The sequence below is a fragment of the Aptenodytes forsteri genome, unplaced genomic scaffold, assembly GCF_000699145.1.
Source record: "Aptenodytes forsteri isolate BGI_AS27 unplaced genomic scaffold, ASM69914v1 Scaffold49, whole genome shotgun sequence".
Classification (NCBI taxonomy): Eukaryota; Metazoa; Chordata; class Aves; order Sphenisciformes; family Spheniscidae; genus Aptenodytes; species Aptenodytes forsteri.
In genome coordinates, this window is record NW_008795125.1 from 2,619,629 (window position 1) to 2,642,560 (window position 22,932).

The 22,932-nt window shown below is 38.7% G+C and overlaps 1 protein-coding gene across 1 annotated transcript in view; it reads right to left on the minus strand.

Moving 5' to 3' along the window:
- Nucleotides 1-1,083: 1,083 nt before the first annotated feature.
- Nucleotides 1,084-22,932, minus strand: part of EIF3H (eukaryotic translation initiation factor 3 subunit H) — a 73,648-nt gene continuing 51,799 nt past the window's right edge. Inside the window, exons 4-9 of the mRNA XM_009277246.1 lie at nucleotides 19,358-19,525; nucleotides 17,746-17,845; nucleotides 16,194-16,343; nucleotides 6,528-6,648; nucleotides 3,819-3,951; nucleotides 1,084-1,346 (exon numbers count right to left, since the gene is read on the minus strand). Coding sequence (XP_009275521.1) covers nucleotides 1,249-1,346; nucleotides 3,819-3,951; nucleotides 6,528-6,648; nucleotides 16,194-16,343; nucleotides 17,746-17,845; nucleotides 19,358-19,525 — 770 coding nt within the window. The 3' untranslated portion in view covers nucleotides 1,084-1,248. The remainder of the gene's footprint in view (nucleotides 1,347-3,818; nucleotides 3,952-6,527; nucleotides 6,649-16,193; nucleotides 16,344-17,745; nucleotides 17,846-19,357; nucleotides 19,526-22,932) is intronic.

Below are 22,932 nucleotides of genomic sequence, written 5' to 3' on the forward strand. Positions count from 1 at the left end.
ATTAACACGGTTTGAATATTATTTGTATAGGAAATGAAACTCAATCATGTGGTACTGTAGCAGGATACTTAACTAATCTTTGATGTCAGAGAAGTTCACTGTATGAAAGCTAACACAAAGCTGCCCCAAGTTTCCAAGGCAAAAGATCAGACTGGTAATTTGCCAGGTATGTGAGGGCTGAACAAAATTTGCATCCATATTTACATAAATACTGCAATCACTATAGTTTAGACTGGAAAAGAATAAGTTCTTAGCCTAACCCCCAGTTTTCACACACTTTTACTTTCCAAAACATTCACTTTAGAGGCTGAAATATTCCATGCTAGGTCCATATTTAGAGGATGTTATTTATTTTAAAAGACCAAACCACAGTCCTTCAGCCATTTTAGGCTCTCAGAAATCATCACACAATCACATGCAAGAAAGAACTCAAGGAAAAAAAGAAATCTATGACAGTATCATGTGTGAGTTGCCACGTATTAAACCTTTAAATTAACATTCTTGTTAAAAAGGTAAGTAGCCCGAGTTCAGGAATAAAGGCACATCCAGATGGCAAAGTTAATGCAGAGTAGGTATGGTGTCCATTTACACCACACTAGCTGCTCCAGGTTAGCTACTTCCACGGTTTCTGTCGCAAAGACTTCAGTAGCATCACTGGATTTCAATCTAGTTGGTGGCGGCAACAAAAAATGGGAACACAGCTTAGTATGATATGGTGGGGATCAGTCTCCACATAACACTAGTTTTGTATGTTCCGGATGTGAAGCCTGTGAAATATTTGTGATATGGAAGGTCCGTCGCACCACGCTGTTCAAACAGATTAAAATAAAAATGAGCAACTGCTCCAAGTGACTAGCACATTATGGTTGTAAGTTCTCAACCAAAACTGGGAAATCATAAATTTCTTCAGTAAAGTCAGCTATACTGAACATTTGTCATAATTGGTTATTTCAGATTCCAAGTTAAATAAAACCTGTATTATTTGCTATGACTAAACATGAATAACTGCCAAACATTTAGAAAACCTGAGTGACCACAGAAAATTCCAGTCCAATAGGGCCAACAAATAAGGAAATACTAAAATATCGTTAAAATTTGCCTTTATTTTTCTTACAGGAGAATTCTACACAAACCAAGGTGACTCGGTTTTACAAGACTCTTTTCCCACCATACTAAATTTTCAAGAGGATCATGAACAGTATAAAACTGTAAATAACTTTTCCTGTTGAGGGCTACAGCAAAGTTTCCTCAGTTGTTGTAATCTTGGAGAGCCTGAGCCATGAAAAGCTTGCCCAGGTTCTGTGCATTGAACTCCTTAATATTCTGGCAGTAGGTATTAATTTGACCTGTCAGTAGGAAAGAAGAGTAAACCCTTGTCAGTTTTGAAATTCAGAAAGACATCCTAGAACATCATTTTTAAAAAGCTGAATGTGCATGAATCATTCAGGATTTATACGGAGAAGCAAGCAAAACAGTTCAACTACTCTGCACTTAGGAGTTTTACATTTTCAGTATTCCCAAATAGGTTTGGGAAGAAGAAACTAAATTAGCAGAATAGGTAAACTGCTCAAAAAAACTTTAATTTTCCTACAATTCTATTATGTACAATTTCTGAAAAGACATATGACAATAAAAAGAATAAACAATTCTTGCTGCTGTATTGGAAGCTTAATCACATTAATTGTTCAATTTAGTTGCTCTAAAATTACTACAAGACTGAATTTCAGTTCTGTTCTTATGCATCTGCTGTCCCTATTAAAATATTTGTAACAAATATTTTTCAGTAGCAGATTGAAAATTGTGGTACTCCTGTTTGACATTTTGCTAGCATTTTTCCACCTAATGTTTCACTTTATTAGCTATTTCAAAAATCATCAGGGTATGAAGACCTGTCCGTGCTTTACAAATCAAACGTGCCCATCAAAACATTTTCATACACGTACTGCTACAAGTTATTTCCCTTGTTAGCTAGGAATAGCAAAACATGAAGCCAGTTTAATCAAAATTAAAACTGTTTAGAAGGCCAATAAACTCTCAATTTAATGCTCTATTTGAAAAGTTTTTAAATACCTCAGAGACAAAAGAGCTAAGTTTTATTCTTTATCCACAAACTTCACTTCATCTAAGTTGAAGTGGAGGCTTTCAATTCTTCCCCTGACTATGGTAAAAGAAGAAACGAAGGGAGTGCTTTGGCTGAAAACTTTTTTTGTAAGTATAATAGTTTTCAATTCCTCCTCTTATAAGAGATGATTCATCCTAAGCTATCACTTTCATAAACCACACGTGTACACACTTCTGTTGCATTTTTAAGCTATGCTAAAGCTGAATGTTTAAATACTTCAATGCTGCTAGGATTCATTAACTGGTAAAAACTATCAAAACAATAGTTTTTGAAAGACACTGGAAAGAATAATAAATCAAGAGCATTATTTCTTCTAAAAGCAGCACTTATTAGCAGTATGAATCAGTATTAATATTAAAATAATAATCTCTTGGTCAATCCAAAATTTAAGAGTGGTAATTCAAATTCACTTTTTTTTTTTAAATGTCAAAGCACTCTTCTGTTCACTAAATTACCAGGACTTTGGTTTAATTTTCTCTCAGTACAAAACAAGGTGATAGCTAACTGATCCAAAAAGCCTGCTACAGTTAAACAATTTGCTTTCTCACGACATTTTCCAAATTTAGATTACTTAGCAGGGCATCTAGGTTTTCTGCTCCCTGTTGCCATTGTGACGTCCCAGATATTTTTACCCTTCCAGGAGGCACAGGACAGGCACTGACTTTTGTACCAAACTGTGGCCGTGTACTGCAGCATACCAGTAAACTGAAGAAATTGGCGGGGTGGGACCTATATCTACGCTTTGTTCCCATTTACATTTTCATTCACCTTGGGGTGCAGGAAGATGGGGATAGTTTCCCTAAAACTCTGGCCATAGAAATCAAATAAATTATCCCAATTCTGTGTGAAATTAAAAGTAAAATCTTCTCAACTGCTGCAACAGCCAGTTCAACACCTAGGGGTGTTATCAGTAACTTAGGGCTGCAGATAACTGCTCTGCTCTGAATCAGTAGTTCCAGCCCAAACAGCTTATTTCGGCCTCTTGTCTGTACAGCCCCCTAACTTCTGGAGTTGAGGTATGAGTGCAGGGAGCAGCTAATTGACTGCAGTAGTTGCTACACCCATTCGTGCAGAAAGCCTGCTCCGTGGGGCATTTCTCCAGCTCTCCTTTAAAATCCCATTTCACCCTCTCAGAATGGGGCCAGGAAGAGGCTCTGGCTGCGGCTCCTGCCCTTCCCCATCAACCCAGGAGGCACAGATGGTCAAGCAGGAGCTAGGTACCATGGCAAAATAAGAAATAGAGGGAGAAAGTCTCCATACATCAAGTTTAAAGCCTTATGCAGCCATTGTGGCTAAACACAGTGGCTTGCTTTCAAAAAATTACGTATGTTCATATCTGCGTGGGTAACATGCCCCTGTTACTTACCTAGATGGTTTAAAATTCTTCTGTGTGTAGAAGCTTACTTTCTAACCGAGGCATGGACTGCCTACTAGCAATCAGGTTGTTTTTATTAGCTACTTTTTTTTTTTTTTTTTTTTAAAAATTTCAGGCACTAGGGCTGTAGATCACAAGTTGAAACCACTGCCTTTGACCAAATGAAGGACAGTATTTGGAATACTACCAATGCCAAAATATCACACCATAATGGCAAAGGTAATGAAAAATTCAGATGCTTTCTAAGGTAACAACTGCACTTTTTCCCAAGCTAACATTCATATATGAAAAGATGAGTTGAAGAGGCTGCTAGGACACTACCTGCAATAAGAAGTGACTCCATTCTTGGAGGCGGCTGTGGTGGTTTAAAAAGTTTATTGATGTCCTCCTCAGGAAGAGGGGCTTCTCCTCGGCTTTGACGCTGTATGTTTTCTTGCTGACGTCTCTGCTGGTACTGCAAATAAAGCAACAGAAACAGAATGCAACAGGACTTCCAAAGCAGCAAAAAGTTTTTCTTTTCAGATGCTCTTTACCTAACGAGCAAGTATGTTTTAAAAATTAGACATTTTATTTCAAATAATGCAAATGCAATTCACAGTTTATTTCAGCTCACTGGTAACAAGCGTTTTCCCCCCGCCCCAGGTTGGCACCTTAAATAAGTGAGGCACTGGAAAATTATGTGGTACTGAGGTGGTGGGGTTAATTTTTAAAATTTTTTCATAGAGATAAATACTCTATCTCATGGAAAGAATACAGTATGGTAGATAAAGGCCTCCATTTCCCCATGCAAAAAAGGAAAACAAGGTTGGAATATGTAGGTATGAGAAGCCATTACCTCAATAGTTATACAAACCAGAAATACTCAATTTTGTGCAACTTAAAGGTCAAAACATATTGATGTGAAAGGGGAAGAGAACTTCATTTAATGAAGGCATTTTAAGCCAAAAAATATTAACTCTAAACTGAGAACAAAGTGGTGGCTGAAACAAAGCATAATGGTTCATTTCTCCATTCCAGTTATTTAGATACTCTGCCACTTTGATGCCATTTCTTTGTGGGTTACCAGAGGATATACCAGAGTAGCAGTCTGTAGAAATTATTCTGCTGTAAAAAAACGCCACAAAAACACAGATTTGTTTTCAGCGCTTCCCTTTGTCATGTAGGTTACTCAAACTTTATAAAAATTAAGGCAGACCACTTCTTCAGCTATTGGATAAATATTTGTTCTTGCAGCAGAAGTACATACATTCAAAAACACATATGTGAGATTTCATACTGTATGTCACAGCCAGAAATTAGTTGTAAGGTTTGTCTATTGAAGCCTTCATATTAAAAAAAAAAAAAAAAAAAATCTTTAAAATAAACAGGCCAAAGAGTAGAGGGCGTTTTCTCTCACTTAAATGTATCTGTGCATAAGGGTCTGAAAACAGTTCATACTTGGTGCTGTACTCAAATGAAGTAATTTTTTTTCCAGTAGTAGTGACAAATACATGGTTTTGGACAAAGTTAAAAATAAAATCTTAAATGCCCATATTTGTATGTGAATTGCATGTAGTTTCTTCTTTCTTTGCATTACCCCATTCACTTCTCAGCAGTCTGCCTATTATTCTCTATTGAAACGGCTTGCTCTTAATCACAATTGCTCCATTTTAAAAATGAAGTTAAGACCACTAACTATGCTGCAATGAGCCACTACTAAAGCAGCTATAGTCAGTAAAGAAATGAAGGGAGACACCATGGAACCTGCTTTGCTCTGCTTTTCAAAATAGATAGATCCCCTTGTTATTAACAAAAACCTTTGAAGCGGATGCCATCTTTCTATTCAAATTAGGCAGCAAAGGCAAATAAATTTTCTGAAGATAACATGCATGAAGCTTCTACGTCCTCAGGAATTACAAAGCCAGGAGAGACCACTGATTGTGTGCTGCTTCCCTAAAGCACTCCTTGTTCAAGCTACACTTCACTTAAGTGAAAAAAGCCAATTTTGATTTTAAAATAGTCAGTGATGAAGCATTTCACATGAACCACAGGTGCTCTTTTTAATAATTAGCTACTTTGTGTAGCAATACCTGCAATATTTTATCTTTAAAGTGGCCTGGCCCATTTTCAGTTGGCTGATACTGAATCTTGTCATATCTCTGTCTGCTAGATTAAAGAGTTCAAATTTATTTTTCACACAGGTACTTCTTGAGTAAGCATGTCACTTGTTAACTTAATTTATCACGTGAAGTGAATTGCGTTTGCTAAGATCTGCTTTCCAGGCTTTTAAATCATTCTCATAGTGCTTTTTTCCAATTTACCAGCATTATTCTATAATTAGACACAGTATTGCTTTATCAAATGCAGCAACAGCAAATCAAGTAATACCATCTCCAAATCACAGAATGGTTGAGGTTGGAAGGGACCTCTGGAGGTCACCTTGTCCAACCCCTCTGCTCAAGCAGGGCCACGTAGAGCCGGTCTCTATACTTAGTATTCTCTAATCAGACTATTTTGGATTTTGAAGAGGCCCTTTGGCATCAGAAATTAGAAGTCAACATCACCTGATCAGTATTACTATCTACTGATACAAAACATGACTAAAACGTCATTTCCAATCAGAGAACAGCCCGCTGTCTTTTAAATATGGACTATGTTTCTTTATTTCTAGATACGTGACTACATGTGATGATACTAAAACACGGTTTGTTTTGGAACAATTCACTTGTACTTTCAGCTCTTTCATTTCATTTACTAAACCTCTAATCCCCGTGTCCACAGCATATTTATCAATGATACTGGTTTATCATAAATCACTAACAAACATGTAAAATAGCAAAGAAAGACCAATCCACACTATATGTCAGCAGAAGTGAATCCATTTGATAATTCCCCACTGACTAGCACATTTTATAAATCTACTTAATGGATATGTTTCTGTAAGAATTCTATCTTGCTTAGATCCAAATTCATCTGTCTTAGAAAACACCACCCAAACCGTATTTTGTGGAAAAAAAAAATCCTCTCATTCAGGTTTTCCATGTTACCAACCTGGTGCTTCTGCTGCTGCTGTTTGCTTACATTCCTCAGGTAGGTATTGTATTTAACAATGTCTTGGCTCATCTCATCGACTCTGTCCATCAGCAGCTGCAGACTCTTCCCTAGGTGATTACTGAAATACAAGAAACATTCATGAAAGATTGAATTTATTAAAAAGAAAGATTTAAAACATAAAATTCATTTCAAGTTACTTGACCAGCATTTCTGCACTAATGGCACAGTTCGCAGATTTTTAAGTTCCTGGTTATCTTTGTTCATATATTTATTTGATAATATTTTACATGGCATCTCCTCCTGTAGCATCTTTGCCACATTGCAAATACCATATTTAAGTGTTTTGGTCTTTGCAGAGAACCTCATAGTTATGAAAAAATTGTCTGGATGGCCGGGCCCAAAGAGTTGTGGTGAATGGAGTTAAATCCAGTTGGCAGCCAGGCATGAGCGGTGTTCCCCAGGGTCAGTACTGGGGCCGGTCTTGTTCAATATCTTTATCGATGATCTGGATGAGGGGATTGAGTGCACCCTCAGTAAGTTTGCAGACGACACCAAGTTGGGCGGGAGTGTTGATCTGCTCGAGGGTAGGAAGGCTCTGCAGAGGGACCTGGACAGGCTGGGTCGATGGGCCCAGGCCAACTGTATGAGGTTCAACAAGGCCAAGTGCCGGGTCCTGCACTTCGGCCACAACAACCCCATGCAGCGCTACAGGCTTGGGGAAGAGTGGCTGGAAAGCTGCCTGGTGGAAAAGGACCTGGGGGTGCTGGCTGACAGCCAGCTGAACACGAGCCGGCAGTGTGCCCAGGCGGCCAAGAAGGCCAATGGCATCCTGGCCTGTATCAGAACTAGTGTGGCCAGCAGGAGTAGGGAAGTGATCGTGCCCCTGTACTCGGCACTGGTGAGGCCACACCTCGAATACTGTGTTCAGTTTTGGGCCCCTCACTACAAGAAGGACATCGAGGTGCTGGAGCGTGTCCAGAGAAGGGCAACAAGGCTGGTGAGGGGTCTGGAGAACAAGTCTTCTGAGGAGCGGCTGAGGGAACTGGGGTTGTTTAGCCTGGAGAGAAGGAGGCTGAGGGGAGACCTCATTGCTCTGTACAACTACCTGAAAGGAGGTTGTAGCGAGGTGGGTGTCGGTCTCTTCTCCCAAGTAACAAGCGATAGGACGAGAGGAAATGGCCTCAAGTTGCGCCAGGGGAGGTTTAGATTGGATGTAAGGAAAAATGTCTTTACTGAAAGAGTGGTGAAACATTGGAACAGGCTGCCCAGGGAAGTGGTTGAGTCCCCATCCCTGGAGGTATTTAAAAGACGAGTAGATGAGGCACTTAGGGACATGGTTTAGTGGGGGACTTGGCAGTGCTAGGTTAACGATTGGACTTGATGATCTTAAAGGTCTTTTCCAACCTAAACGATTCTATGAATACTGCAGTTCTATGAATTCTACAAAGAAACAATGCCTTGCATGAATTTACTGATATTACAGATGCAGGTCAAACGTTAAAAGAAAAAGTCTGATGCTTTTGTGATATGCAACCCCAAACAATGTTCCAGGAGATCTGTTCAAAGAGTTTGGTTTCAAGTTACTGCTAGCTTTTTCACGGCTATTTAACTATCCCTCTGCAGTGATAGTTAAACATTCTTCAGATCTCCATCTCATTAACTAGTCTATCAAACCACACCTGGAAGTTCAGCAGACATCACTTGATCTTAGCTGTTGAGAGGGAGTGTTGCGTCCAGTCCAGCCAGCTCCGCATTCCATACCATAGGCAACATGGAAGCAGCTAGGCTGGGCGCGTCCAGTTCCAGTTATGCAATCTACTGCCTTGGCCAGACAAATGCAGTCTGTTAAACAACTTTTATTGTAACCATTTTTAGCAATGGATTCAGTATTTTGCAGGAATGTTCAACTTAAGGTATAGCTTCCAAGTTAAAGTTTTGGAAGTTTTTAGGTTGGTGCCCATGGAGACAGTATTCATCCTAAATTGTGTTTACAGGGTAGTGCAGTAAAAGAAGGATACTTACTGCTCTCTATTGATCCCTTTGATCAGAAGCTAGTTTGTTGGCTCTGATCTAAGCCTTACCCAGTCCTACTTGGCTGAAGACCAATGACTCAAAAAGCTAAACTCCATCCTTCTCCTCAACTGAAATCCACTATTACTCATGAGAGTTTCTTTCAAATAAAAAGTTTGGTGCACTTTTATGTCAGAATCATATCCTTCAGCCACTGCTTCTCCACGTTATCCGAGATTCTTTCTGCCTTTTACAATGCATTCCCACCATCCTACAGCCTATGGACTGGGGAAACTCTAACTGGAAGAGACAGGCATAAAGTGAAAAGGGAACCACATACGTAATACTACACACATCCCTTTTTAGTGTAAATTATTCCCCAAATCCATAGAACTCAGCTGGAGACAGAAGCTGGTAACGTACTGAGGCACTAGAGGATACCTGGTGAGATTTTAGCTAGACACCCTTATCTCCGAGTACCAGAACAGCTACTTTACTAGCTGAGCTGCCTGCTCACTGAACAAAAGGCTGTATCAGTAACTTCAGACCACAATTTATTTACTAGCCAGAGTTTTAAATCTCAGTTGTGTACAGGGGCAGATGGTGAGGAAGACTTCAGCTGCATAGCAGCAAGAAAGGCGCCACTATAATAATTTTTAAACGTCTTGGGGTTTTTTTGGTTGAACATTTCACTTACATGATATTTAGAATTGTGGAATATTGCCATGGCTAGGGGTGTACATATTTTCAGGTTTTTATAGAGTTTGTATTATACTGAGTTAGTGTTAGAACTGGATATTATCAGAAATGCCTATGTAGGTACACACTAATAGCCTTGTAGGGTACATGGACATCAGGAATACATAATTATTTTACAGATAGTGTCCACATGAAATATAGCTGGTTACAAAGAATGATTTTATGTGAATGTCTTTAGGACCAGCTTAGTACAGCAGAATACAGAAACAGAGAGTTATTGTTAGAAGTTGCAGTAATATAGTGTTTGCTCTCATTTCCAGGGAAACAAAAAGCTAAAAACAGATAACTTAAACAGATGTGAACTGAGACATGAAGTGATAAGTATGCTGCAAACACAGGACCAGCTTTTTCCTCAGTTCTCATGTGGTTGATACCCTTTATTTGCTCCATGTCGTAAAAAAATAGAAAGACCAATAGGAAGTAATTTGTAAAAAATGTATATATACAATGTTTAAGCAAGTTTTATTCAGCTGAAGTTTATTCTGGTGAGATTTAGGGAGTTAAATCGTATTGCTCCAGCCCATAAGACTCATCATACATTTACTTAGCCCAAAGGCTCTCTTAGGCACCTCCTTACCTCGTGCACTCCCCTACAGCAGATCTCAAAGATCACACTGCTAGGTACCTAAATGCCCGCTATGCCTCAATGCAACTAAAAAAATTAAAAATAAAAAAAAATTTTAAAAAGAGGGGGGTGCCAGTAAATGCTGCTCACATGCCCATGAAGGTTCACTTTCCTACAAGGCTCTGTGACAGTCAAATGTAGACAACGTGGAGCTCAGCACTTGCATTTGTTGTTGTTCTGAGGGCGTTGGTAATAAAGAACCTGCATTTTCAATGGATGCATTTCAGTCAGCTGATTCAGCGAAAGAGTCAATTAAATCGAGTTTTCATTTAGATTAGCGAGTAGTGTAGACCAACAGGAACAGATCTATAAAGCAAACCGGCTAATGCTGACAAACCAGTGTTCACACTACATGTGTTTCAGGGGGGTTTCTTATCACTAATTCTGACATGGTCCAGTAATCTGAAAGCCCATTAGTGGCTGAAGCACAGTAGGTATCTTCCTAAAACCTATTTTCAGTTTAGTTTCATCTGAAACAAGTCAGGTCTGAGATCAGCCAGCAGTGATGATCTGAGCACACTCTTGAATTGAACTAAAAGACATAGGTCCACCTTAAGATAGCACCAGGAGACCACCACACCTCAGGTATCAATGAATCTTCGTGGGAGAAAAATATCAGCTGCAGAATTGCCGTCATACTAAGCATCAGAAAGTCCACACACGGGGACTGTGTTCTTTTTTGGGGAGAAATATAGATAATAAAAGGGGAGAAAACAGAATGGAGCTTCTCCTGCAGTTAGGACAGTCAGAAAATATCTGTCATGTGGATTCTTACACATCTAAAGAAGAAATAATATAATGTGAGAGCACTCCTTCACCAGAATTGTTATTAGAAACACTCACCTGTGGTGAGTGACCTGTAAAACTTCCAGAAATTTATCATTTGAGACTGATCTGTGTAGCTTGGATGACATGATCAAAAATGCCGAAAAAGGACAAACACATACAAACTGTCAAAGGGAAACTGTCAAAGTCTGTTTAGGAAAAAAAAACAGACTAGAAAGTATAGCCTGCAAAGCAATTTCTCGTGCTGTGCATTTTTGCTGTAACAGCCTTATACTCGATGGGGTATAATCCTTCACCCAAAAGGGCAGGTGTGAAATCAAGTCCTTGACACATGGATTACTTCTGATTCCTTGCTTAACAATTATTAAATACAAAGGTCAAATAATTGAGAAGTAGAAACCTGTGAACAGAGTAGCCTAATCTGCAGATAACAGTCATGGTCTTTTCTGTCTTGTTCTTCCTGCTGGTGAGCCTTGCATTTGGCAGTGTTATAGTCTAGCATCCACAGGAGAAAGCAACAACTATACATTAACTAAACTCACAGATCACTCACTACACGAGGGCATTCTGTTAGGATATGGATCTGGCTATGAGACGTGAATGCAAGCCTCCCTTTTCCTGATGGAATGCTCGTACCACCAGAGCCTCCCTTTGCAGATATATTTTAAGGAGAGCAGAGGTGCAGTTTGCTGTTGCCAGCAAAGCCAGTTTAAGGCGTTCCAGCATCAGCATCTTCCTGCCTCTCCCTCCCTCTTTGCCCAAGGATTACAGCACTCTCAGCTGTATGGATTCAGCTGTTTGCGTGGGCACACTTCAAACTCTTCCAGTGAAATAGTCTACTGTAAATGCAAAAACACCCTCTGTTGGAGTTTCTTTTTTTTTTTTTCTTTTTTTTTTTTTTTTTTTTTTTTTAAGGGAGGCTGAGGGAAAGGCTGGAAGGGAAGAGTGGCAGCCTGACTTTTTCCACCAGACTATTCCACAAAACTATTTGTACAGTATTCTGAAACAGATGAGGAAATAAAAATCTTTGAGGGTGGGAGGGGTGTAGAGATGAAATGGGGTAGTGGGGAGGAATGATGCAAGCAGCTGGGGCTGGAACCTCAAACTGGCTCCGCTTCTGTAGGATTCATAATGGGGAACTACACATGAAGCCCACATTTACTTCAGCATCTTTAATCAGGACAGGACTCCAGACACACACTTGCTGAAGGTCTGAAACACCCAAAACGCAGCCTCGAGTCAGACACCAAAGCTTCAAAGAGAGGCAGCAACCCACATCATTCTCAGCTTCCCATGTCCTGCTCGTTAGTTTTAACTGTCTCTACACACAGTTCGTAGGCATCAGTTTGCACTTTTGGAGAAGCCCACCTACCTGCGCTGGCCCAGGAGGGAGCAGAGGCACCCAGCCTCCGAGATCTGAATCACTGTGCTGTACCCAGGCACCTAATTTTTGGGTATAACAATTCTGAAGCTGGAGACGTCCAAAAAAGATGGTCCCCTAAACTTGCCTACCATCACCAGAAATGGATCCCCTCACTCCATTTCATTTTGCTTGCACGCTAGCTAAGGAAGATGAGAAAAGGGAGCAGCAAAAGCAAACTTAAGACAATGCTGTATCTGCTGCCCCGTTTTTCCACTTTCCATCAGCTCTACTGAGGCCCCTCTCAGAGTCACTGGTTTTTGGGAAAGGTGCCACCCTGTGCAGTGTTTCTCCTCCTGGTGGGAACAGCTTTGGGTGGATTAGAGAGGTACTGCTGGGCAAAGCACATCTTTTTGATTAAATATTTTTAAGGAACATTCCCACCACTTAGCAGAACTTGTTTACATCTCAGCATTTCAGCCCAAGTTCAACCTGTGCTCTTTTTAAGAGGATTTTGTTTGAATGAGATATGCAAGTCAGGAGTCTTGAGCTCCATTCCCTTTTCTGCTCTGACTTTGATGTGTGCCTTTGGGCAACACATTTACCCTCTCTGTGTCAGCTTCCCCCATCTGCAAATTAGAGATTTTCATAATTATCTTAATAATCCGTTAAGCACATTGAGATTTCTGAATAAGCAGTACAATGTATAAAGGTTAATATTGTTTTTGAAAGCCAAAGTAACCCTCCTTATGTCACTTTTGCAAAAATACTGCATCTGATGTTTGAAAAAAAATGTATCTGCCAAGTAGATGTTACTGCAGTAAATGTTCAGCACATGTTTGCTTCTACTGACGCACACTATTAGAAAAATTGCTGGAGACAAATTGAGATATTATAGAACAACCCTATTATGAAGCTAGACCACAAAAAAGCTTTTTTTAATTTAAACTAGATCATCAATAGAATAGGGAAGAGATGGATGACAATGGGAAAGTTGGTTGTAATTATTTCTCTGAAGATCTGGAACATTATCTGACAGGATTTTAATTCTTGAGTCTCTATCAAAAGACTGGCAGTACTCCAAGGTCTTCAAGACATTTTGATCCTTAAGGGTAGCAGGAGGATAACAGTTTGAGCAAAAGGCCTTTACTTGCTATTACTCGCTAGCCTTGTGCTATTCTGCCTTCAACTTCTTTCCCTAGAATATTCTAGTCAATTCAGATTTCACAAGAGAAACACAAATATATGCCCAAAAAAGTAAACTATTCTATACAATTATCACAAATGTACTTCAAAAGGAGAAAGATATTAAGGCGCAGACAAATAGGTACAGCTTCAAACTCAGACAAGGTGGGTGGCTGAACATGTGAGAATCTTGATGAAACAAACTCTCCAGAGGAGAACAACTATGGGTAAATAATTTCATTGCCAAAACCATTGCTTCAGAAGATTAAAAAAGGTTCAGGGATGCTCCCAAAGGACCAAACACCTCCCACCCCCACCCCCCCAAAAAACAGACTTAAAGTTACTGACAACTAATTCTACAATAGCAAAGTTAAGTGAGGAGGACACACACCAAAATTAAAAGTTGATACCCGAGATGTTTTAGCCACAACTATTCAAAGACAAAAATAAGGAAATGCAAAATGAAAAAAAACCCTACAGAATAGTGGGGGGTTGAACTCCCAGGCAATAGATTCTTTGACCGAGGAATCTTAGTTGTTGAATTCGAGTGAAAACTAGTTAAATATTTTAGCAGGCAGTGCAAGTCATCCTACCTTGAATAAATGAGCATTAAAATGTTTTAATTTGCCAGCTGAGTTATACCAATGTAAGATATCACTGAATGTAACCTGCCTCGTAACCAAAAGCAGCTATCAAATATTAAAAAAAAAAAAAAGAGACACATACAAAAACCTGCAAATAAACCCATTGGGGTACTTTCCAAAGCCTTGCTCTGCTTCAAACAAGACTAAGCACCTTAAGTTCCCCAAATAGACCAGGTGAGCCAGAAGAACGCTGCCAGGAAAGTCAGTTCAGGAGACATAATTCAGATATACCTCTGAAAACTATTGAATCTAGTGAATTGATTCCCCATTAGTGGGAAATTCTAGACTTCAATAAGCTCAAGAAATTGCTTCCAGTATATAGGATAGTAACTGTAAGTTCAGAAGAAACACACTTAATTGAAAAGGCACTTTTAACCAAGTTTATTAAGAATCCAGTTCCACCTGTGTCACCATCAAGAACAGCGCTGCACTGCTCCAAGAAAACACCCATTGAAAAGAAACTTTGATTCATGAAGACAGAAGTTCTCCTTTTTTCCTGTTATGAAGGACTCCTAAACACAAATGATGGAGTTTCCTTTTTCATTTGGGCTCATTCATGGCACTTCTCATCTCATTTACAGATGTGAGGACCAATACAAAAGCCTGCCTTGTACCAGGCTATTAACACCATCATTCCAGAAAGGAAATTCATTTGTTCAGTTCTTATCTTTTATCTTGAGTCAGGGCAATGGTACGGAACAGTTACTACGTAAGATGTAAAGCTGATGAAAAACTTCAACTGTGGTTTGTGATCTGTTCAAATTAATTTCCATTTCCAGAATTGTATCACGTGACTAGCAGCAGCCCGTGCTAGGATCCAAGGTGCTGGGTAGTCCCAACCCTTTTTACAAGAGCAAACCCACAGAAACAATCAAGGGCAATGCTGTCAGGTCACCTGGAAACCTGCTGTATCCTCAGCACGGTCTTCCTTTTCACAGTAAAGTGGTAGAGCTCATGAGGAATCACTGTCTTCTCCTACATCCAGTGCCCACCCTCTCCTCAGATGGTAAAAGCTTTGTGATCTTTGACCAAGGAAAGAGCCTGACAGAAAGCCTGTGAAGTCAAGCAGACTGAACATCTCGGCAAAAATTCTTCACTTCATTAATTCCAAGGTGCAAAGTCACAACTTTACTGGACAAAATTATTGACTAAGTATCTCTTGCGACATTTGTAAATTCCCTTGCAGAGTTCAACCCTATACCTGTTTTCTCTTCACCAATTTCTCTAAAAGCTATCAGATCCCTCAATACATCCACATAAGCTTAAGTAAAGAAAATAGAGTGGAAAATTTCTGCTAACTCGGGCAACATATGGACCACTAGCAATATGGATCCATTAACAACAGCCTTACAAGATTGGGGGGCGGGGGGGGGGGCGGGGGGGGGGAGGGGGGGGGGGGCACGGGAGCAGAAAAAAGAAAAAAGAAAAGAGGCCACTAGTATTCAGCTAACTTGGTTGTCAGAGTCAGAGGGGATCAGAATCTTGGCAGACAATACCTTGACATAAAGTGTTACACCCCAAAAACCTATTAGTGAATACATCCCAGTTTCTACATGCAACAAGATACTGCATCATTTTGCGTACCTGGTTATTTTGGTCAGCCCAATAATAATCCAATTAACTGTACTGTGTTGTGTAAGATTTAAGCACCACCAAATTTCTGATCATACTGCTAGAGGTCATGCCTACTTTGTTATCACAAATGTATTTTCAGGGCAAAGTGCTACAAAACCAAAAAGTTATTCTTAGATAGAGTTATGAGAAGATCATTCTAGAAACTCTTAAACAATTTCTGACATCATGAATGCTGGCTGTCATGACAATCAGTCTGAGCATTTTTGCCAGTTTCTCAGATAGAGGCTTTATTATTTTATTTTCAAATGCATCCTGCTACCAAAGTAGAACAAATGCGATTTATTTTTTATTAAAATAATTTATAGGATTACTTAAGGAATATTTAACAAAACCAATTTTTACTTCCAGGTCTATTTGCCTGAATTTTCCGAATGCCAGTATTTTCCTGAAGAAATACACACTACTGAAAAGATTATACACTTCAAGCAGTACAGGTATATGCGGATTACAGACTGAATTTAGTCCTTGAATCTAATGCTATAGTTTTACCGTGCAGTTTTTCCTTCAGCAAAAGAACATGAAGGGTAAAGTCTTAACCCCATTAAAAGTCAAGGCAAAGCTTCCACGGACTGTAATGAGACTGGGATTTCACCCAAGGTGTTAAACTGTGGTTTGGGAAAGCGAATAAAAATACATCCATTATTGTAACAAGTACTTACCTGCTAGCCAGACTGAGCAATTCATGTCTATCGGCTACTGCGGATTTCTTTTCCAGTTCCCACAACATCACATTGATCAGGTATGAATTCTTAATTACAATGGGCACTTCTTCAAACATGTTTTCATAAGCAATATTTGCTTTTTTCAAGCTGTGAAAAAAGTTAAAAAATATTTATTAATCTAAACAGTAACTCTCTTGTTCTTTTTGTTGAATTGTTGCTCCAACAACAATTGGCAATTTTGTAAAAACTCTTGATTTTCATAGTTCCACAAACAAACAAGAGTCAAGTTTTAGTAAGAGAGCATTTGCATGGCAAAACCTCATGTTTACAAAGACTAGGAAAAGCTGCTCTAGGAAAAACTCTCAGAAGTCAAGGAGCCGCTTTGCTTGCTAATACATTACTTACATGAAAAAGCCTCCAGTAAAAGACTATACTGACAGGATTAACTCTGCCCCTTCCAAAATATTTTACCGATTTCCCTGCCATCAGGGTTTCTCTTAAATAGAGGTGAACAGTTAGCTACCACATGACACTGAAATACCTTTGAAATCATAACTACTACAATGAAAAACAATTTCCCCAATAGCTGAATAATTAGAATTTTTACTGACAAAAGATTAGATTGATAAAATAGTGTGTGTTTTGGAATAATTAAAGTCCATGGTGGATGTTATAATATAAATTTCCAGTGTATATTGTTTTACTACAATATACATATAAAAACTATTGTTATTGCTTTATAATAAAGTAGACAGTAATACCTTTCATAAAATCTGGAAATAAAGGCATGATCTGTAAGTTTCTAAGGAACTATATCCTTAACTTCTTTGTATGTATATTGGAATAAAAACTTTTTCTTTCTCCCCCCCCCCCCCTTTTTTTTAATTGACTAAACACAATTTGTTCATCATGGAAAAGTTATGTTTAGACACCAAACAATGAAATGAATCCGTTTTTCCTCAATGAAGAAAGTTTAAACAAGCACTTGTGCTTTTGCCGTTGAACACCAAGCTGTTTGAGGAAAAAGATGACAGCTAAAGCCTAGATCTATTACAAGCGGCTAATCTTTTGAAACAGCGTAATTATCCTACTTTACTCCAGAAGATTGTGTCCACACGGGGGAGTTAATTTGGAATAAATACAGAAGAACAGCTATTCCAGAATACCTGTTCAATTTTCCTTCTGGAAAAAAAGAGCTTAAAGACAGACCAGCTATTTCCCCTTCTCCATGTCTTTTTTTATATTTTTGACTCTGTTCCCAGATACAGCTATCTTCACCATGGTCCTTAGAGCCAGCCCGCTGACCATCTCCAAAATCAGTTCAAGTTTCACCACTTCTGCCCTTATTTAGATGCCCAAAGACAGACTTTCATGCCTTCTCAGCCCACTGTATCAGCACACATCTATCACTACCCATATATATCCAGTTTCCCCAGCACACACTATTACATGAGATTTTAAAATACAGTATTTCATCATCCCGCGTACCCTTCTGCCTCCCAAATAATCCAGCAAAACCTATGAGAAAACATTCTTTTAAGTTACTTACGCTTCTGGAGAGAAGTCTTTTTCTTTGCAAACTTCCATCAGTTTGGGAGTCAGCCTATATGCCTTTAGTGACAGAGACCCTTGGGCAGTCTTAATGGGATCTATAATTAAAAATGGAGGAAGCTTATTATTACCAGATAATCACCCAGATTGCCTTTTTTTTTTTTTAAATATCTGAATGACACAAACAGAACAAAAATAACTAAGTAGTCCTATTAAAAAAATATTAAGACAACCAACACAGAAAAGACACTATAGCGGAAGTAAACTTATTGTACTGAAATGTAAAATACATCCAACTATATACAGTGAAGCTAATTAATAAACTTAACTCGGAGAACATGGGGGGATCTAGACCCATTCTACTCACAACGTTATTTCCCCATTAAAGGTCTAATTCACATTTTCTTTTCTTTCGTATGAACTATCCACAGAACTTATGTAAGAGCTACCTCATTTAAATAAAGATTTTTCCCTCCAGTCATTATGCAGTAAGTTAAAATATTCATTAAACTACATTTTATACAAAAAATTTTGTAATTTTAGAATAGCAATAAGCTAATTCAGATCAAGTTGCCCTGCTGCTTCGTGCATAACAATGTAACTGGTATATAAAAAGATTAGTTTTGCCTTGACATACTCTACTGAATTTAGGGGGAAATTTTCTAAACAAACTGTTACATTCCTAGGACAAAGAAGCTTAACACTTGCAGCATGATAACGGCTGAAGCATGCCAACATGAGAATAAAAGCTGTGTTAACATTCATGTTGTCTGAAACTTAACACAGTAAAACTTTTAGCAATCGGTGATAAAATGAAAACCAAAATAGACTGAAACAAGTGGAAAATTCATCAAGGTCTGATGATGCAATGTTTCCAGCCAATATAAGTATACTTTAACAACTTGTTCTTTACTGTAATCCAATTGTTAACATACTGAAACAATTTTGGGGCAGCTCATAAGATTGATCGTATTCATTAGTATTTTTTCTGACAGATACTCAGGACGTTACATTTACTTCTCAGCTGGAAACTATATGCAAGTCTGCCAGATATGGCAAACTGCGAGTGTTTGGGGAGGGGGAGGCTATAAAGCTGTTAAATTGCCTACGGTTCTGATACAGCACAGAACATCTGGTCTGGAGAGCTTGAGGAAACACCATTAAATAGGCAGAAAAGAAAAAAATCTTTGTGCTAAGAAACAGTCCAGGTTTTGTATGCTTCTGTCAGAGGTATAAAAAAAACTTGGCAATTCGTGTGATGATTGGTCAGTCACGTACAGAGCCAGACACGCTAGCAAGCGGGGTTTGTTAGACATCTGGTCGGGTTCCACCAGCCCCTTCGATGAGGGAGGGGAGATGAAGGAATAAAAATGAAGCAGCTACTCCAGCATTCCAAAACGTACACATCAGGGCTCTGATAGCAAGAAAAATAAACAGAAAGAAGGAAACCCTGTCTAGACTTAGCTGCTGCTGAGGCTGCCGTAGACACAGGGTTGGTATTTACTCGAAAAGGCCTGCCAGGCTACTCTTACAGGCAAAAGACAGAATACAAAAATAGTAGTAATAATATTAAGAGGGGAAAAGAATAATAAAGGAAACCTCATACTAACCGTAAATGAGAACTACAGACTCCTCAATTGCGTGCTGGTAACTGAACTGGGAGTCCAGGAGGGCACGAGTGACAAAAGAGCCATAGTATGTGGACTGGTACCAGCCAACGTGAAGATGATCAATGTTTACGTGGCGAAGGCTTCGCATCATTTCCATCTGGTATTGAACTAGATGAAATAAAAAGTATGTTTAAAAAGTAAACTTACACAATCTGTACTATTTTGAGAGAGAGCTTGATATTAAATGAGTAAATTGTATTTTATTTTATTTTCATTTTTGCAACTGCATAGTAGTTTGTTTATTCACTGATGGACTGTCTTCATTAAAATCCAGAGCTTCCTCAGAGAATGAGAGTAAGACTAGCCTGAGTAAGCAGACTTTCTTCAGCTGCAGTTAACGGCTAAAGTGATCGACAAACTGTTACACATCATTTACAGTGTGTATTACCTTGCTCATTCATAAAAAAAAATTCTGATAGTGAGTTTCACTAAGCAGTAACATTTTACCATTTAGTAACAAAGAAATATTGTGATTTAAGTTGTAATACTGTCTGGCATTAGACAACTTTTGGAATCAAAAGGAGAATTATTTAATGACTATATGAAATAGAAGATAAACTTTGTCTTTTTCACAGCGTAAAACTACATTTTCAGAGTTTGGGGGACCAGCTATAGCTGTCAGATAGTTTTGACTGCATTTATCTTCAGTTTTTCAGCACTGTTTCTTCTTTTTAGATGTATATAAATGCGTAAGTATGCATGTATGTATATATTATACATAATACACATATTTATATATAGTAAGTTACCTCAGACCGAGAACATTTTTTGTCAGGCTTTTTACACCAACAGCTGTAATGTTTCATTGTACCAACACATAAATTCTGTTTCTACTAAATGCTTCATTCAAACAGATTGCCTTGATGGAACAGAATTCTATTCAGGAATGTTTAACATAATCCCATCGAGCAGATCAACACACCTTATCACTTATCAGCCCTCTTAGACAGACAGACACTGTGCCTGCTGGTTAAATTTAAGGAAACAGATTTCAGTGCGATTATCAGATGAACCAACACTCACAGCCAACTGACAGGAAATCAAATGCAACAACACTACACAATCCGTAAGTTTTGTCTGCAGCTGCAAAATTTACAAAGGTAAAAACCAACCCCCTCCTATGTATTCATTTTTGTTAATTTTTTTCAAGGCTTCTCCTTGCGCAGATGAAAATATGATATTCATTATAAAAGAAAGCAACATAAATTAATCAGAGGACAGAATATGCTGTGTTTTCAGACCCTACTTTATATCCTTTCAAGAGAAAAAAAAATCCAACCATATTCTTTAAAGATACGAGGAGACATTTTTCAAGATTGGACAAATATTTTTCCATCTTATCACCCTTACAGCACAAACTACATTCTGCAGTCTGCTGGCCCTTTTCCTTAAATTGCCGTATCTTACTGACTGTATTTTTAAAGTAATCTATGTACACTTATATAAACCCTTGCAGACTTTTTCCATCAGCATATGTTGGTGCTTGCATTCTATTTCATACTATCTTAATAGAAATGACTTGCAATTTGTGTTTCATCCAGGACACCATGATAATACAGCACCCCAAAACTAATACAGCAAAACCATCCAGGCTACAGTCTGAAATCCCATAATACACCGCAAGCAAAGAAAAGGCCTGCACCATTTGGCTGTCTCTAAACCAAGGCAAATCTAAAGATGCCACTACACTCTTCAGGACAGCCAGCCAGTAGAACTGATCAAACAGCTATTTTAAAGTCTGTATGAAAACCTCCCCCTTGCCAGATCAAAATAAATTTTAATCCCGCTTTCATTGCACAATTTCCAGAAATAGCGGCCAGTTTCAAGCATACTCCTTACACAGCAGCCCCGATGCTTTAGCAGGTAGCATCTCAACGTTTCTCACAAAAGCAAAGCTAAGGTCTTGCTTGTCAAAGCCGCTCAGTCCTTAAACTTAAAGGTTTTGTTGGGGTTTTATGGGTGGAAGATGTTAAGTTCCTAAATTTTACAATTAAAGCAAAGAACACAGACCTCCCTCAGAACAAACTAAAAGACTCCTGCTGTGACCACGATTTTGAATTGAAAAAGCATATGATCCATTTATTAAATGTAGCTAGAATAAACTATTTTGGTTAAAAGAAGCTTTTCAAAGATATATCTGTCTGGACAGCAAGTAAGACTTGCTTTTAACATGACGTGCTACAACATGCTAAAACATGAAATTATGGTTAGATCCTTTCTAGTCAAATGAAGTCATGAAAAGGAAAAACTAGAAAGGGATTTTCAAAAGCAGCTGAAAGATAAAACGTTCTTTGAGAATGGAGCTAAATGTGGATTTTTAGATAGCTGAGCTAGACTGCTCCTTGCAGTGGCAATTCTCTTGTAATTGAGGACACTGTCAAAGTAGAGGTAGTCATGTAATGATGGGAAAAAAGATACTTATATATAGACTCCTATGAAATCATGTGATGTGGTTGACCCATTCAGATAATTTCTCCCTTAAGAGGTGTAATGTTAAAGAGAGGGAATACCCTAAGAAAACATCCAGATCTTTCACAAACTTGAATAAAGGTATATCATGCTCTTAAAAGTGTTCATCTGAGAGGTAACTGGTAACCAAGTTCCAGGACAACTTCTTTTCTTAAACACGGTATAACCAGCAACGTATAACTGCACTAAGTGTAAGCGATACCGTCTAGAAGAAAAAGGACTCACTGAAAACCATCCAGATTTCAAGTCAGCAATTCCTCCTCTCATGACTGTTCGCAGTTAGTTGATAATGAAGGCAATAGTGGAAAAAATCTCAAAGAACCAATAAAGCATCAATAGCTAACATCTCTGCCTTGGGAAAACAACTGCAGAAATTAAAACATGATGCAGTCCCCACCAGGGAGAAATAGAAACTCTTTTAACCAAACATATATATTTTATAACATGTATTAGTAGCTAGATAGCTCCAATAAGCTGCCAACTTGCACAAATGGATAACAGCCCCCAAGTTGCCTTTGTTGATATCGTTACCACTGTTTCTTTACATCTTTTTACCTAGAAGTTTAGCACAGACTAGGCAAAAGCTCTCTCCTTCTACCCAGTCCTCAATCTGCTAGGACTTGGGATAGTCATGCACTTCTAATGAGGAGTTCACTGTTTCAAGTCATAGTCCTTCCCAAGCCACGCTGTAAAGGTGCCACTAAAAAGTGCCACTAAGTCTGAGGGTACCCAGAACTGAGATGAGTAAGGAAAAGGGCAGGGGAACAGCCAGACCAGGATGCTTCCCCCCTCTTTTCCACATTTAAACAGTGTACCTATATTTTTAAGCAAATTATTTGTTCAGGAGCGTCCTTATGATGAGAAAAGCCAGCAGCCATGCTTGCACTTCCCAGTCTGCTTCTTGCATTGAGAATGCACAGCCTCTGTCTCCTGAGCCATCAAGCATCTCCTGAGCACCTCTCTGGGGTGGATTTTTTTTTTTTTTTTTTTTAACAGAAGATTCTGTTTTGCTATTATTAGCAAATAGCAAAATAGAAAAAAAAAAA